The following is an 18457-nucleotide window of genomic DNA, read 5'->3' as shown; positions in this document are numbered from 1 at the left end:
CAGAGGTTTAAGTACATTAAATTTTTCTTGAATGCCACAAGTCAGAAGTTGCTAAAGCAGTACTCTTCATTACTGCTTGAATTAGTGTTGCTTATAAAAGCACACGTTTGAAATAGATCCCTGTCCTGTTCATGTTTCTTTTTGCCACTCTGCATCACAGAGGCTACTGAATTAAAACACAACTTAAGTACTTAATGCCCAACGTCAGCAACGTTTGAGGTAGTATGAATAAAGACAGAAGGGCTGCTCTTCTGCTGGACCGGATCGAATAAAACCAGGTGAGATCCAGCAGGTCACAGCAAAGCAGAGTACCAGCGCTGCAGCCTGTTCAACTGCAGCATCCTTCTTCACTCCAGTGCACGTTCAGGCTTTGCTTTGGCCCCTGCTCGAGCTGCAGCCACCTGCATGAGCCAGTGCCAGGACAGCTCCCAGGCTGGCCTGGGACTAAGCTCGGACAGTCCTCCACGGTGTGCACTTGGGGATGGGTCTTATCACAGAGGCCTGTAACGTTTATAGAAATGCATGAGCCGCGGCTCCAGGGCCCTAAGCACCCCTGCATCCCCACACGAGTGCCCCAAGCCATCCACCCTGCGCCGAGGCCGCCCTGGCCTGGGCGCTCTGTGGGCCGTGCCCCCGTGTGGAGCAGCGGGGGGCGCCCCGCCCGAGCCCCGCTCTCGAGGGCGGTAGCAGATGCGCGCTCGGCTGTCTTAGGGCCGAAAAGGGCATGAGGCCCAGGCTCCTTCAAAGCGATGCTTCTTCCAGCAAAGGGCAGCGGCGCCCCATCCTCCTCTTCCTAAAGCCCCTGGGACGGCGCAGCAAGCCGTAGGCGTGAGCGCACCCAGCGCAGCACCCGGGCGGGAGGCTCCGGCGCAGAGCTGCCTGCTCCGCCCCGGGACCGGGGCCACCAGCACGGCCTGAGAGGTAACCACCCTCCGCGCCTCGCTGGGGCCGGGCAACCCCCGCCGCCACCCACCGCCGCGCCTGCGCGCCGCGGCCCGTCACCGCCACCGCCCTCCCGCGGGCGGGAACCCGGAAGTGGGCAGCGCTGGCGGCTCCGGGCGGGTAGCGGGGGCTCCGCCGGGCGGGCGCAGCCGGCACCCCGCGGCGGGGCAGCGGTAGCTGGCATGGTGCTGGCGGCAGCGCGCCGCGCCCGCGTTGCACGGAGGAAGTCTGAGCGGAGCCGCGATGGAGATGCTGCTGCCGCCCGTGTGAGTGCTGCGGCGGGGCGGGCGGGGAGGCTGCGGGGCTCCCGGAGCCCGCCGGGACGGCGGTGCGGCGCGGAGCAGAGCGCTGTGCAGCGCCGTGGGTTGGGGGCGCGGGGCCGGGCCCAGCCGCCTAGCAGCGGGCACCGTGGTGCGGCCGGCCCGCCCGGGCCCCTCGGCACTGGGGGGAGCGGTGCCCGCGGGTGGGGGGGACCCACGCTGGGACCCGGCCGCGGCGGCAGCTCTGGCGGGAGAGTCGTGTCGTGTCAGCGGCCCAGTGGCGGAACCGGTGTGTCGTGCCGGCGGGCCGGGGCTCCCCAGGGCCGGCGCGGCCGCCCGGTGCTTTGCGATGCCCCGACGTGCCGCTGCGGTGCCCGGGCGGTGTGTGCGCGGCGGGCGTCGGGCGAGCTGGGCCGGGGCAGTGGGCGCTGTGCTCCCCGCGGGCGGGCAGGGCTGCCTGTCCCCCCTGCCCTGCCGCCTTCTCGGGCGGCTTCCAGCGTGTGGGGACGCGCTGCTTTTTTTCTCTCTCTTCCCCCTCGCTCCTTCTGCTTCCTCCATATGTGGTCCCAAATTACTCCCTGTTTGACTCAGCAGTCATGTTCATCGCGCTCTCGGTTTTCTGGTTATTTAGTTAAGCATCTTTTTTAGTAGCAGTGAGCTAGGCAAGCCACGTATTTATAGCTGCACTTCAGTTGGGTCCATCCGGTGTTTTATATGCTGCAGTTCAGCGTAGCTTCATCCTGTGCCTTCGGGAGGCAGTTTTCAGGTATGCTATGGGTGAGGTTCTTGAGAACAAACCAGCTGCAGACAGCTTTGTCCCAGCTGGTGAAATGGTAAGAGAGAATCCAGTAACTTAAGGCAGACTAGCAGTTCTTGAAACAGAAGGCACATTGACTGATGGTCTTGTAGGCTTCATTACCTTAAACCAAAGTCATCCTTTGTGACCAACTAATGAAACTTCAGCAAATGAATTTATGCTTCATAGGAACTTCTCCATTTTTCCAGGTTGCTTGACAGCTCTTTACAGGCAACTCTGACCATTTTTTTTTCCTTGCATATAGGTATGTGATGTGTATATAGTCTGTATGCATATGCAGATAGTATACATCAGTATCTGATGCAGTGCTCTGGGATGTAAAAAGGTGCAACAGAAGAAGTGTTCTTATCTTGGAATTGATAAGTCCATGGTATAAGTAAAAGCTGGATCTCTTCCTTACAGCTAGTCTTAGTTCTGAATGTTTCCTGAAGTCGTTGATTTCAATGTATAACTTTTTGAATGCCAATCGCTAGATATGTCACATAATTTAGAACAGTAATATTCAGTCTAAAGGTATTTGCTAGATAGGTCATGGGTTTGGGGTTTATTTTTTTTTTTGTAATGTCCATATACTAGCATGTGTATGTGCTCTATAGCATGTAACTTACTTTTTTTCCCCTGATCGGTGCAAAATTGCTGTTACTTGTCCCCGTTTAGTAATGAGTTGTATAATTTTCAAAATTGAGCATGAAACTTTAATTCATAGCAGTTTCATAGTGCAATATAGTACGTTGGTGGTACTTTGAATTCTGTAGTTGGACCTTACTTCATTAGCTGGTGTTTTACAGAGACTTTATTCCTTTGTTGCTTGATGCAGTTCCACGTTGTTTTGCCCTGGAACTTTGTAGCTAGTTTTGGAATCACGAAAAGTAGAACCAACGCTTTGCACGGTGTTCTACGTTAAAATCTTAATGTATTGTTGACTTTTCCTTTTAAGCTGCTTTAGGCATGCCCAAGTAAAGTGTTTTAGGTATGGTAGAAGAAAGACTAGAATAATGGGAGCCAAAGCATATGTTCAATTTGACTACTCTTACCTAAAGCAAGTAAGGTTGAGTTTTCATTTGGAATCAGATCTCTGATGTACCAGGCTCAGTTGCCAAGTCATGAAGTGACTTCAGCGACTTTGCTTATTTCCAGTTCAGAGGTTCAGGAATAGAGTTACAATACCATAAGTGAAAACATCACTGATATTTTTTTCTAAGTACTGCAATGCACTTTGCCTTGTAAGAATAACATTGGGATTGGAAACACAAAAAAGCGGGCATTGAAAACCCGCTTTCTGTTTGGACAGTCCTAGAGAGGGAGGGGTACACATAATCATTTTTCTACAGGAGTTAGTGTCTGTAGAACTTGAGTGTTTCTTATACAAAGTGATAACTGTAGATTGAGCTTATGATTTTTCACATTGCCTAGTTTTTCCCTTGGTATTTTGGGTGGGTTTTTGAGAGTAAGTAAAATTAAGAGGTTGGTCACTTGCCTTTCAAGACATCAAGTGGATCTGCAAAACTACCCAGTTTTTCTCATACTTGCCTGTCTTATGCTGCTGCTAGGGAAAGCCTGGACAATTACAGTAGTCATCATGTGGTCTTCTTGTCAGAAATGTGCTGAGAGCTGCCTGAACTGGTAAGGGAGGTCCTAGTGGAAGGGTAGAGAGCAGCTTTTGTCTTGCAGGTGGTGAAAGCATTAAGAGGCTGGGGTGATGCATCCAGCCTGTGTTCTGCCATTGATTTACGTGGACACCAGGCTAAAACTTCCTGAACCTCTGCTTCTCCTTTCACTTCAGGGCTTATTGGACATATTCTAGGGCATCATCTTCATGTTTTCCTTACTGGAGGTTACTGTTAGCCCTGAGTGCCTCTGTCAACCTCACTAGTGTTTCTTTCCAACTTACTGCTTCGTTGGGAATTCTACCTATTTCTCCATACTGTTAGTGATAGGGAAACCAAAATTGCTTGGAGTAAAGAATAAGTTAAAGTGCAAATCTTTTCCTCCTCCCCACAATGAAGGTGGAGAAAATGAGTGACAGAAATGGAGATTAGCAGAAGTATAACTTCCGTCTTTTTTTCTCTTTTTTCCCAGATGTACCAAACTTTGCCATCAGAAGCCGTTGGATCTGAAAGATGATAACACTGAAATTCACTGCCCTGTTACAGTAAATCCATGGCACATGAAGAAAGCTTTTAAAGTTATGAATGAATTAAGAAGGTATTACTTCACTGCATTCATCTACCTGGAGTCCATAATACATTTTTACTTTCATTGGCATTTATTAAGTTAATAATAATAGTTTGTTTATTAAGAACATCCAATTCCAGAAGTGTAGCTGATGAGATGGATTGCATATACAATGAAGTGATAGCTGAATGATAGTCGTGTGATGATAGCGTCAATGTGTGCAGTATGTTTTCTGCCCCTCCTAAGTTAATCAAAACCTAGTTTGTGAGACTTGAAAAATACTTTGAGGTTGTATTTTAGGAGCTACGGCTACTGATCATGCCTTGTAGTTGATCCTGGACAGATGAAAAGTGACTCTCTGGTTGAGCCAAAGGCTCTTTGTGTGCCTGTTGCTGATTTTTGTGGTAGGCTGCTAACTGGAAAAACATTAAAATTCTGTAGTCTGGAGACATAGGTCAGAGTCTAACAAATGTAAAACAGCCAAAGGTACATTTTCATAGATTCACAGAATGGTTTGGGTTGGAAGGGACCTTAAATATCATCTAGTTCCAACCCCCCTGCCATGGGCAGGGGCACCTTCTGCTAGATCAGGTTGATCAAAGCCCTGGCCAACCTGACCTTGAACACTTCCAGGGATGGGGCAACCTGTTCCAATGTCTCGCCACTCTCATGGTGAAGAATTTTTCCCTAATATCTAACCTAAATCTACCCTCTTTCAGCTTTCTTAGTTATCCTTTGCTTGCCCCTTGGGAGAAATCGATGAATTCCCAAATCAAATGTTGAAAACAACTTTTCTCAATAAAGTTTTTTAAGACCTTTACTGATACTACCATCAGTTTCAGCAAAACTGGGAGACTGGTGCTGATGCTGTTCTCTTAGAGGCCATATTGATTTATTTTCTACATATGAGTAGGTGAGATGGTGTTGAAAACTGTGACAGCTGGTAATTAGAGCTCAGTTGTGAGCTCTGGTAATTAGGACTCACAACTATTACTGATAGTAATTCAGCTTTATAACTAACAGCAACAATTGAGAAATTAAATAAATAAAACACTTCTTTAGCATAGACAGTACTGGAGGCTGTGAAAATCCCGTAGTCCTTTGTTATTTCCCATAGAAGATTAAAAACTGGAGAGACTTCACCTGAAAAAAAGGCAGTAACTGATACTCGGTTAAAGTATGCCTCTGCCTTTGATCTTCACTGTTCCATACGGGTAAATCTTTAGATACTGTGATCAGATCAATGTATTTGTCTGGCTGTGACAGTTTGTATTGTACTGGAAGATTGAAGAAAATCATATGCTGAATATAAATGACTGAAATTCAGCTCAAAGACTTCCATAGTATGAGGCTAATGGGATAAGAGAAGAGACTGTTTGTCTAGTATGTTATCAGCCTAGTTACCTTGTGCTGAAAGGACTGATACTTGTTGCTTAACCTGACTTATGCCCTTGGCTTTTTCAAGGGTCCCACTAACCAGATTCAGTGCCTCAGGAGTGCAGTACAGCCTGGCTAGAGCCAATAGCCATGACTTCCTAAGGGTAAGGAAGAGTTTAGATGAACAAACACTTTGCCAGAATGAATCTTACAACAGTTTTGGAAGTCAGAAACCTTAACCCACATTTTGTTATGTTGTGAGTATAAAAGATACATGGTCTTCCAGCAGAGTGCATTGTTGAAGGCTGTGGATTATTTTCAGAATATATTTTAGTTTCCATGGTTACTTAAATTCGAATTGCTGTAGAAGCAATTTGAGCAATTTTGTCTTACATGTATAAGTATTTAAAGTTGGAACAGGAGCAGTGCCATGCAAACCTTAACTCTAGTTCTTAGTAAGGTAGTTGATGCAGAAGTGTTTACTGTTTAAGCTGAGTACAGCTTTTAAAATAGTAAGTGCTAATTAGATAGTATTATAAACATATTAAATACTTGCATTTATCTGCTGGAAGTAAACTGAAATATTTTAGGCTTCATTACTCTAAATGAAGACCTAATACTAATAAAGTAAATTATATTTTCAATTTTGTTGACTACGTTTTTAAAGTGGTTTCTCAGTTCTCTTCATTACTGCAGCACAAGCAGGTATTTGCCAGAGGTATACTCTCCAGAAAGTAGTTAACTAGTGAAGAAATCATCTGCTTAAGCATCTAAAATACATTTGTTTTGGAATGCTTCAGTCTGTGAGTTTATATTACATATTTGGCAGCTGTCAAGTTGCCTGCTTCTGTGAGCTCATAAGAGGGTTTTTCTGTGCCTTCAAATTTTGACAAATTTGGGTAATTTTGTCCTTGGTAGTTTTTGTCATTTTGTTACTCACCATCACCTCAATACTGAGTCAGAGAGATCGTTAGGATAGCTAATTAATTCTTGACATATGATGAAATTACCCTCTGATGCCTATGTTTCCTCTTCATTCTAATTTACTTTTATCACAATGAATTTGACCTTACCTATATTTGTTAAAATCCTCAACGCTTTAACAAAATCCTTTGAAGATGTTGGTAATGACCTTTCTGTAGATAAACCAATGAAGAATAACCTGCAAGCTGGTAAACAGTTATTTTTCTTAAATCCATACTTTTTTCCGCCCTCCTCCCCGTTTTCTCATTTCCTTTACCAAGATGGTGTACCCCCTGTGGCTCTGTTCATTTAGTTGCCCTGAACAAGCAAATTAGTACAATATCACTTCAGAACACAAGGTTTTCTAAAATAAATAGATGTGCCTTCTTGAAATGTTGGTGCTGAGTTGCTGTGGAAGCTACAAGATGCTTGGAGCAGAGTACCTGTTTAAGCTTATAAGCTGGTTTCTTTAGTAGTTCATTTAGCTTGCCAGCTTTGTAGTAATACAAAGCATATTCATTCACCTAATGCAGTTCCAGGCTAGAGATGTATCCGGACTGCATCTAAGTTACAATGTCTGTATCTGCACAACGTAATTAATTAGCTGGAATGTTTCATCGATGTAGTTCTTTTGCTTCTGGCTTCATTGTTATCTTTGGTATTTCTGTGCAGCTAAGTATAGAACCTTTCATTCCTGCTGTCAGGATAAGTGCAGGTGTCTGAAAAAGCTGAGTATCTGATGACCTCTTATGTGCAGCTTTCTGTTTCAATTTCTGTATAATAAATGTAATGGTTGTTTCTAAGCTCCTCTGAATTGTGTGTTTCATTTGGGTATGGTCATTGCCTTTATAATATACATCTTTTTTGATAATAACCATATTGCAGGCTAAACTTAGATAGTTGCTGTAGGGATTAAGAGCTGAAAGGGTGAAAATATTCTAATGCCAGGATTGCAATACAGCCGCAAAGGTTACTTGTGGCCACCAAAATTGTTGGTGTGTGACCTCCGCAAGGCCAGCTTACTGGAGACTGTGCTGAAAGAAATTGGATGGTTGCAGAGGCTGAGAGATCACAGAGTTTTCTTGCGACGGAGGTGAATATCTGAGCAGTTTTATCTAACTCTGTCAGAGCAAAATGCAGCTGCTCACCGCAGTGTCTGCTACAACTCTGTGTAGTAGTTGCAAACTATCAGTAGTTGCAACTATTGGTAGTTGCACTCCAACTGCAAAATATATTCAGGAAACGTAAAAACATATCTTTTCAAAATTACTGACAACAGAGATTAGTGTATTGATGTACAGCTCTAGCTCCATCCTTAAGGAATATGTTCTGTTAAATCATACTTTCCCCTCTTCCCTTTTTGTCTTGGCTGTGAGTTTTGTGGTATGTATGCTACTTTTACGGGGACAGTGCTAGCATGAGAAGGAAATAAAAGACAACTGTGACTATGGCTATTTAGATGCTGGGGAGTTGCAGCCTTCTGGTGTTGTGTTGTGGTCTGTCCATTTCCCGTCCCATGCCCACCCTCCAAATTGGATTATAGAGAGTATACTGTATGGTGGGTTTAAGTAGAAGAGGTATACCAAGTGGATGTGAACTGCAGTGGAAACACATGTATTATGAATGATTATAAATGAGATATTACCTTATTGCAACAGAATAGGGAGGAAAATGTATTACAGTCACAAAGGACAAGAATGCAAAAGGATGCAATGAAGACAAAAAGTCAGGGAAGATATGAAGTTAACCATAATAAATTCTAAACTGGTCAGAGTGGAAAAAATAATTGCTATTGTGTACATGGGCTGTGTATGAAAAATGCTTGGAAAACAGTAAATACAGAGTTGGTCGAGTAGTGATTTTGAACAGGTAAGTAGGCATGAGCTTCTAGTGTAATGCAACACAGACACGCTTGAAGTTTGGCTTCTTTGTTAGCTGTAAAATCTTAATTTCTTATCTCAATTTTTTAGTGTTTGTATCAAATTCTTTTTTCTATTCTAGTTATTCAAAGAAGCCTAGACTTCCAGTGAGAAAGGTTTGTAAATTGCACGGATAACAAATTTTGATTATTCAATGCAGAGAACTTCTGTGCAAGAAATCACAATTCAGTTGTTTGATGTTTAGAAAGTTCTGTGTACCCAAGCACCATCTGTAATACGACTGAGTAATAGCCATGTGGTTGTGTAACTCATTTAAAAACAATGCTTCATCAACATTGTCTGCCTGCCTCTTTTAGGGCATGGGAAAAGAAATTGTGTGTGATATTATATACTTTTCTGTTGTAGTTCACTTGTGTGAAATTGCCTTCTCTGATATTTCTAAATAGTCAAAACTTGCTGTGTGATGTGACGATAGTAGCTGAAGACATGGAAATTGCAGCGCATAGAGTTGTGTTAGCCGCCTGCAGCCCCTACTTCCATGCCATGTTTACAGGTACTAAATGTTTCAATGCTTACTATGTTCTAATCCAATCCAACTGTATAAAGCACAAAATTAAATGACTTTCGCATTTTAGGATCTCATTTAATTTTTAGATAAGCCAGTAGGAATATTTGGGTTTCTTAGTGATTTTTTTCTTTTTCACTCTAAGGACATACTGGCAACCTATTCTTTGTTAGCATGATGAATGCTTTAAAAAGTCTCCTTGATTTAAACAATTTGATCTGTTAAGCCAGGAAAAGTAGAGTTTTTATATCCTTTGAGGCTCTAGTAATCTCATGTGTCCAAATGAAGGTTAAAATAACTTTCGTGTTTTGTGTAAATTATGTCCTTTAACAACTACTGCTGCTGTGTTCTTCAGACCCTGAATACTCTAAGCTGTTAGATACAAAAGCTTTCTGTGGCTTTGGCAGCCCATAGCTGGAGTGCATGTTTTGGTATTTTTAGGGCAATTCTCCCTGACAGATGTACTCTGCATCATTGCCACAGTTTTTCTGTGCAGGCTTGCAGGCTTGATTCTGCTTCTGCTTGCTGCATGCTGGCCAAATTACTGCTTTACTGCTACAACAGAAATGCTGAAGGCTTGCAAGGCTGAGATAGGTTCAGGTTCATAGAAGCCTCCAGCTGAATTCCTGTGCTGTGGGTTTAATTCCATAATGGTTATAAATCACATTAGAATCATGTGGAATTTGGTGTCAAAGAGAGAATGCTACTAAATGCATGTTAAAATTAACTTCTGAAGTTTTGTCTGCTCATTCTCAAACATTGTGCCAGTTTGGAAGTTAATGTTAGCTGTGTGAAATTAAAAGAATTCTCTGCAACATATTTCTTCTGACTACCAGCTCAGGTGGAGACAGAAATGTGACTCTTAGCGTGCCAGTATACAAACAAGTTGGAGTTTGAATAACTTTAATGGTATGCATTTGGAAGATTGATGAAATTTGAAATACTGTTATGTCCTGGGGAAGCAGCTGATTGTTCTTGATTTTACATGCAAATATTTTGACTCGACCAAAGCTAGAAGTGGAGTCATTACCAGCAGCAACAATGCTTTAAAGTTGTGTGTAAAATTAAATATCTATTCATCTAGTAGTTCACGTTTGTGTTTGAGGCAAACATTCCAGGTGACTGATACATTTCCTTAATTTTTACTGCTGTCCTTAAAGTTAGAATGAAAACAGCTGCTTCTACAGTTCCTTTTCATCACCTTAGTAACTGAGACACACAAGACTCTTCATTAGTTCTGTATTAAAGATTAGCTATTGCTTACTGTCATATTGAAAACACTCTTTACTCACAGTATAGCATTATATTATGCTTTCTGTGATTAAGACATTTCTGCTTGCCCTGACTGCCCTTTCTGTGGAGTTTATTACCCATTAGGAGTGCCAGTGCAGCTGTGTCTGTGGCCGCTCTCCAGAGGAAATTGCTGAAATCTTGGTTCTTTCCTGTCTTCAGTCCCTTTAAATTTTTTTTTTTTTTTTTTTTTCTGTTCTATGTTTTTAAATGTAGGTCATCTTTGACCCCCAGTGATGTAGGAGGTGAGAAGGTTCACCTGAGTAATGGGTGGGAAGTGTTTAATCCGTACATCTGTGGCAATGTTTGGGTAGTTGGTAAACCAAACTGGTGGGAGTTTTAAATAGAAAGCAGCTGTGGCTTCAAGATTTATCAACAGATCTTATACTGCTCTCACAGGTTGCTTTCAACAAGGCCTAGCTGTGGTGTTGGTGCATTTCAGCTATTCCCCACAGAAGAAAATCCTGAAGCTGATCGTAATTGTTATCTCCCTGCACCTTCAGTTCACACTTCTTGGGTGGATTTGTATTCTCATCCAGTAATCTGCAAGTTCAAATAATCAAGTTTGATCTCTTAACCAGCTACAACCAAATGGAAAAGTATCTTCCTCCATCCAGAATAGAAGAGTGACTGAAAAGACAGTAAAAAATACTGCAGTTTTATGTTTCAGGGTTACTTCTTAACTAGAAATTAGAAGCATATATCTAGCCACATGTTTGCAGGTTACTTCCATCTTTCTCTGAGTCATTAGGTACTGACTGCTATGCAGGCTGGGATATGGCATTAACTGAGATCAGATGGTCTGCCTGGGGTTTTTTCTCTATTTGTACTTGTGATGGTAGAAGTAGCCCTATTAAACATCTAGAAAGAAAGTTACTACCTTTTAAAGTCACAAAATTTAGTAAGTTAGTAAAAATTATCCTCAGAAGGTTAAACTTCTGGGACTAAGTTACTAGGAATAATTCTTCCTTCTGTATACAGTAGAATTCTTGAGAAATATGTGTTGCGATCTGAATTAAATATCCTTAAATGTTTAGAGGGAAGGATTATAGAACATCAGTAAAGGGATACTTCAGTGGCTGTAGGCCCTGACCTGGGACAAGGGTGACCTTGTTAAATAGATTTCTCCACCATAGGTATCCTGTAGCAGAGTCTTAGGCTCTAAGTCCAATAAGGTAATTTATTTAAGTGGCACAAAGGTAGAAACAGCACCTGAGTTTAATCTTCGCTTATGTGAAGGCAGTTATCCTTAGGGAATTGCCTGCTTTCTTTGCTTCCATTCTCCATTTGTAAAATTCTGTTAAAACAAAAAAAAAGCTCCTCCTTACATTACTTTGTGTGAGGAACCATATAAGCCTTTTAGATAGCCTTTTAGTAACTTCAACTCAACTAGTGCTCTGCTGCTCCTGCTTGAGAGGTTGGATCAGCTCAATGCTTTCCTTTCTGTTCATTATATGCCTTCATTTCTGTTCATTATATGCTTTCCTGTCACTAACAACTCCATGGAGATATGGTGGTGCAAATTCCCAGTCATGAACTGAGTTTTTCAGCAGGTTGAATTCTGGACTGAGACAGTGTAGCAAGTTAATCTATGGTTTCCTTTAATTTGATCCATCAAACAGGTCTGGATCACAAGAGGACCGATCTAAAATTATAGTACAACTGCATTTCTGTTTAGCATGGAAGGTAGAAGCAAGGTTGTTTTTATTTTTTTTTTTTTTTTTTTTTATTTTTCTATTATTTATTTTCTTTTTTAATATATCTTTTGGGTGCTGTTGTTAAATGGAGAAGGTGCCTCTCCATGGCTCTAGAAGCCTGGACACAAATCTGAAAACAAACCTAATGTGCTTGCAGAATCTCAAACTCTGCTCTCCCACACACGCAGTTTTCCCAAAGGACCACCTCCACAGCAGCTTGCATAATAAATAACTTGCAGCATACATGCTCTGAAGATCAATAGGTTTAATCTGTGTCAAACTAGAAGTAGAAACTTGGAATACAGGGCCCTGCAGAGGGCATGCAGCAATCATCCTTCAGAGGTGTGGGGGAATGTTTCAGAAGAGCAGGTGAAAAGAGAAAATTCTGCAGGGGCTGGATTTTGCTGTTTTGATGTGGTCATTCATCAGTGTTTTCTAGAATACTAGCAGCCTCTGCTGCCATGAAATAGTACATGGCTGTAGATGGTCTTCTGCAATTCCTACCACTTAAAATGTTGATTTAAAATGCCATTCTTTACCTTTCAGCTCAAAAAAAGTCATGAATAATGGCAACAAATTTCTCAATGATGATGTCTTTGCCAAAAGTATTGGGTAAAATGGTAAAATTTGACACCAATCCTAGAGACCACAGGGTAACAGATAGTGAAAATGCATATGTACTTTATAAAGAAATATCAGCAGCGATCGGCATCTTCTTGCTCACTTTGCCATCCTGCCTGCTTCTGTTGTTGTATACATTAAATTTGCTACTTTGTCAATATCCTTATTGCTGGATGCCTAGGATCAAAAAATAAGAATACATCTGATATAGAAGAATAAGAAATTGATGTATCTAGAGACTGGCATATACTCTTCCAAAGTCAAAGTTTGTATATCTACCAACATAAACAGTGTAGTTTGTGTTTCACTTTCCAGTGCAAGTCAGTGCAAAAAGGGTTAAAGGTCTGAGATGAGCAGATGTGTGGTTGGTAGTCGTGGAGACGGTTATAATCATTACTTCAAAATGTATCTCTGGGCAATTATTTCAAATTTAAACAAAATGTTTCAGTTTGAGAAACATCACATTTTAGAAGGCAGAAGCTATTTTGCAGTCCTTTCTATGAAGATCAGTTGTGGCATATGGCCAATATGTCAGCCTCCACAAAATGAGATCCAACAAGTTTTCCCTTGCTTACCATTTTATCTTAGCTTGAGTTTTAACTGTGAAATCAGATCTGTAACAGAGGTGAAATTGCTAAGGGAATAATAAGTAGGCAGGCAAAGAAATATGTATGTTAATTCTTCTCTGGGAATATATTTTTTCTTATTTAAATAAAATTACTCCAGACTGCATTTGGTGTGCTCGTTCGATTAAGAAGTTAACAAAGACAGAGTATTTTAGTAGCTCACTTTGCCAGCCAAATGTTTTTGTATGCATTTGAAGAGCCTTATTTAGGTCTGATAACAATATTTTCCTAATATTGTACATTGGAGAAAATAGGTTGCCTGCAGTAAATGTATTAACCCAAGTAGCAATTGCATAATGGAAACAACAGCCTTCCTTTCTCATGGCGGGGGGGGGGAGAAAGAAATAGAATTATTATTAAAGTTGTTTTACTATCACAAGTGATCATACACACAAAGTTCGCTGTTATTAAACTTCTAGATTTGTGCTGTATTTGTATAAAATTTGCTTGACTAATAAACTGTATTTGTAGGTGAGATGAGTGAAAGCCGAGCTAAGAGAGTTCGCATAAAGGAAGTTGATGGCTGGACTCTAAGGATGCTAATTGATTATATTTACACTGCTGAAATTCAAGTTACAGAAGAAAATGTGCAGGTAAGTGAGAGTATTTTCTGCAATGAAAGAGATGGAATGTGCAGAGTCACTTATTTTGTCATTGTGGTTCAACTTCAGCATGGGAAATCTCATCTGCAAACTGGAATTTTTTCAGACCTTGTGCTTACAAAGCAAGTAGTCATGCTGTTTAAATTCTGGGTCAAATTCAAAGACTCATGAAGTGAATGAAGAGTCAGTTGGCTTTTAATGGGCTTTGCAACCAAACCTTATGTAATACAATAAAATAGATGGTCTACTCTGCCTAAAATTAATGCTGTTGGCCACCTCTTTACCACCCCCTCTCTGATACTTCAGTGCAATTTACATAAACAAAGTAGATTTGCTCCTAAGTGTGAAACCATGTTCTCTAATTAAGTTGTTCTGTTTGTTTTAATGTATTTTTTTGTGCTAGCCTTTACAGTAAAGTACTTTCTTCTGCTCAGTCTCTGGACCTTGCCAGTGGCTAGTTGTGCAGAAGTTTTTAGCTACTGCTGGTTTTTCTTAAATCAACCAATATCTAGCATGAAGGTTTTGCCCATCCCACACAGAGCTAATCAGTTTTTCTAGCTGGCTGTACCTTAAGCTGAAACTTCAGTTAGAATAAAACAAACACAAGCTTAGAAAATGTAGCTTCCTACCTTTAATGTTTTCTAACCATAAGTCCTGAAGGCAGAGTAGATTCTCCTTTCACTATCTTTTGAGGTTTGGTGTAGATGTTTGATAAGTTTAAAACTAGTTGCATAATGCGATATATTTAATTCTCATGTTTTTCTTCTTGCTCATATGCTGTTGTTTCTGCTGTTTACCAGTGCCAGATTACTAGCAGTTATTCTGCTGCTTTTGCAGGGGATAAAACCATGTTGCTGTTGTTTGGCATTGAAAACTTCTGTTGCAGTTTTATTGGGCATTAGGCTGAAATGAATAGCTTTTTATTGGCTGTTGAATCTAGTGGGGTCACTGCTAGTCTTAGCTATGCTCAATTGAAGACCTAGAAATGAGAAATATTGACAACTTGAAACAAAATATCCTACTACTAAACCTTCCATATCTTAGATAATAGCATGTCTTTTAGTTCTACAATATTAATTTCTTTGTAAGGAATTGTTTACTTCTGGTCTGATGATGGGTGTACATAGTGGAAAAAACTGTTACGTCGTATCTTGCCAATCTGGTGGTCACACAGATCTGTGTATGCCTGAGAAAGATCTTGGGCAAAATCCCAGAGGTGTCAGAGGTTCCCTCATAGATCTCTTCTTGCTTGATAATGCTTTTTTTTCATCCTTAAAACAGAATATTCTGTCTTGCTGACATACCTTAATGACCTTAACCTTGTACTTTTGATCCATAATATCAGACTGGACTTAACAGGCAGCCTACTGTGTTTTGGCTCTAGGTGCTGCCTAGGAAGATGCATTTTAGCCCATTGTTTTCAATGATTCTTCTATATTTATGTGGAAGAAAAGTCAGTGTTATGTTTCTTCCTCATACAGGACTCATTCAAGGCCAAAAATCTCCAGGTTTAAAGTTCTTGAGTCTGTTAGGGCTTTCATTTTCATAGCTCCAGATTATCTGTCTGAAGATGTATCTGATGATGTTGGGGATGGTGATATAAATAATGTGGCTTGGTGAGCAATATTACAAGTTTGTGGTTACTCGAGCAGTGAGAAGACAGTCAAGCTTTTAAGTAGATTTCGATTTATTGCAATATAGTTGCACTTTAATGTTAATAATGAATATAATTGTAATATGACTGGTAATGAATGTAAATTTAAAGCTATTCTTTCTTTGTCACTTTAATCCTTTTTGCATTACTACTAGTGGATATGTAGTGTTTATTTGCATTACAGCAGAATTGAATGCTGTGGATAAAAATGAATGCACTGATGCAGGTACTTTTCCTTAAGTTTGAAAGCCAAGTGGGAAAATTGTTATTGTGAATTTATGGAAACTTCAAAACCTAGTGCAGACTGTCAGGCCTTAGTTAAAACTGTATTCTCTCCGTAAACGTGTTGCATGCTCTTGAGATTAATTCGAACTCTCAATTCCCTGTCTATATGACAGGAATAAGTATTGCTAGAAGGTATTGTGAAATTTTGATAATTGTTAAGAATTTATCTTGTACAAATACACAACCATGAAATCCTAAGATGCTGTGTGATATTATCTCTCTCAACGTTGGTTTTTTTATATTTGGGCTAATGTGATAAAGTGGAGCTTCAGTTTCTAGGTAGCTTATTATGACTCTCATTATGATACTCTGCGTGGGATTTTGAGTGCATTATTCTGCCTTTTCAGGTTATACATCGTAAGAATATGTATAAAATTAAATTTATTAAATAAATTAATTTTTAACATGTGATACAATGTTTGAAAAGTGTGTGCACACTTCATGTTTAAGTAATGTAGAATTGCTAAGTACTCTTTGGTATTAAAATAGCCACATTGTATATTTATGAAAGGTATTTATAAATGAATACTTAGTGGTATAGCCAAGCTCACTGGTCTTTCTCAAGGGGAAGGTTAACTATGAGTTTCTTAGTATTTTACTCAATCTAGATGTGGACAGGAGACTGCTTCCTTACCATACATTTGCAACTTCTGAGTGAGAGCTATTAATTTCTGCTCCCCACTGTCATGATCTTACTTATATTTTGTTACTTGTTCTTTTTTCTGGGGGGCGTGAGGGGTGAGGAGAAGTAGAAAAGTCAGGTGTAATCAATGATTGAGGAGAAAAACACATTAGTGCGTAAACTGTTTGTTGTCACTACATTAGTTAACTACAAAAGAACATTTGTTCTTTTCTTCAGTTCTTGGTTCAGTAGGTTCCCCACCAAGCCCCCAACAGGCTGCTGGTATATGAATGTGTACATTCTTGGATTTCTTCTGGTATTTTTCCCTCATTTAGAATGAGTTATTTTATCATTCATCTCTAATGGCACTCACTTCACATAATGCTATAGCAGTATTTCTGTTGTATTTACGTATGTCACGTTCTCCTGTGTTCTCAACTCTCTGATCTTCCTTTCTCTCTCCCCCCCCCCCCCCCCCCAAAAAATGAAATTAAATGTCAGACTTAATGGAATATCACATTTTTCATGTTTTAAGAAAGGAACTTCAAAGTTAATGTTTTCAGAAGGCAAATCACTTTCTTGCACATCAAATTTTTTCAATTTCCATATAGGTATTAACTCCACGCAGTGCACAATGTGGGAGAGTTAGTTACTATAAGAAGCTCATGCATGAGTAACTCTCCCACACTATGCGTGTGCAGTTCAGCACATATTTAGTCAGCAGTATACCTAGGCCTCTACTGAGCACAAAGACATTGGAGAAGAAATTCCTGCAGTTGTTTGTGGACTGTGGATTTGTTATGGGCTTTAGAGGTCAGCCTCATAGCAGGCGAGATGTGATTGTGGTAAACACCAGATAAAGATGGTTGTATTACTTTCTGATTCCCTGCTACAGACCTCTGTTCCTGTAGTTGTGCTGATACAAGTGTTTGCTGTACTGCTTTATAAACCAGGTCACTGAATGTATATAAAAATAAAACCAACAACAAAACATTCCTCCCTGCCCCCCAGCATTTTTTTTCCTTTGAGTTATTAATGGGATCACTTCAAGGATCTGGTTTGTAACATGCTCCTGCTGGTTGTCGTGTTCACATAGTACTTCGGGTTAGCGTATTGAAGTATCAGGAGCCGACATGTCCTTGTTGCTTCGGGAAGACATTACATGTAGCTTCAGTTTGGACTTACTGATAAACATGGTGTCTTGCTTAGAACAAGCAGAAGATAAAAATCACAAATAATGGTATTTTTACAAAGCTCTGTCCTGACATATTTTTCCCTTTAAAGAATTGTGTTAGGTACAGCCAACACAAAGTCCAAAATCCTGAACAGGATCCTTTTTAATATGTATCACTTTTTGTGTTCATTTTCTGAAATTATTCAAGAACAATGATTGTGTAGGAAGAAGCATATTATAAACACACGAGTGCACAATATCTATGTGTCTTTCCTTTGTAACTCATGCTGTTCACGCAGATTGCCATCTAAAGTATAACAGACATGCTTCTATTTGCATGGTGTCGTGGGGTGTGGGCTTAAGAGTTCACAGCACATTTGATTTGAGGTGCTGTCAAAACGAGATCTGAAAAAGCAGCCGATTTCCCTAAGACATCCGCAAAAAAGAGGATGCTTACGTTGTCCAAGCTTTCTACTAAGGCAGTCATTCTACTGTGTAGTATTTGGTAACATGGGCTTTGACTGTTTGTGCTGCACCTCTGCTGGTTCAAAAATTTTGCGTGGTTGTTGAATCCTAAAAAGTCCTTTAGCTTGAAATGAACAGGTACCTCACACCAAACCCCAGAAAAGTCCTAAAGCTTATGAAAACAGATGTGTGCTTTTCAAGTTGGCCAGCTTCTGAATTTTGTTTGTGGCATGACCCACAAACAGTTGGATAAACAGGACTGAGGGTACGTTAAGGGAGCAAAAAGAAAGGAGAAGTGGGAGGTTATAGGCAATACTATAAAAGATAATTGCTATTGAACTCTGTAAAGCGAAACAGTGACTGAATGTATCTAGTCTTGGCAGAGCATGTTTAATCTAACAGTGGAAACTAACAATCCTCATGTAGTTTGTTTCAGTTGGTT

General features: G+C 40.5%; 1 protein-coding gene across 2 annotated transcripts in view; it reads left to right on the top strand.

Annotated features, from left to right (window-relative positions):
* Positions 1-978: 978 nt before the first annotated feature.
* Positions 979-18457, top strand: part of KLHL2 (kelch like family member 2) — a 61507-nt gene continuing 44028 nt past the window's right edge. For both annotated transcript variants that reach the window (XM_030491528.1, XM_030491526.2), the window contains exons 1-4: positions 979-1208; positions 4099-4224; positions 8861-8967; positions 13685-13806. In XM_030491528.1, the coding sequence (XP_030347388.1) occupies positions 1186-1208; positions 4099-4224; positions 8861-8967; positions 13685-13806 (378 nt within the window). In that variant the 5' untranslated portion in view covers positions 979-1185. The remainder of the gene's footprint in view (positions 1209-4098; positions 4225-8860; positions 8968-13684; positions 13807-18457) is intronic.

Source organism: Strigops habroptila, chromosome 7 (assembly GCF_004027225.2).
Source record: "Strigops habroptila isolate Jane chromosome 7, bStrHab1.2.pri, whole genome shotgun sequence".
In the NCBI taxonomy this organism is placed as follows: domain Eukaryota; kingdom Metazoa; phylum Chordata; class Aves; order Psittaciformes; family Psittacidae; genus Strigops; species Strigops habroptila.
The sequence above is the reverse complement of the archived record's forward strand: the minus strand, read 5'-3'. Positions and strand labels throughout refer to the sequence as shown.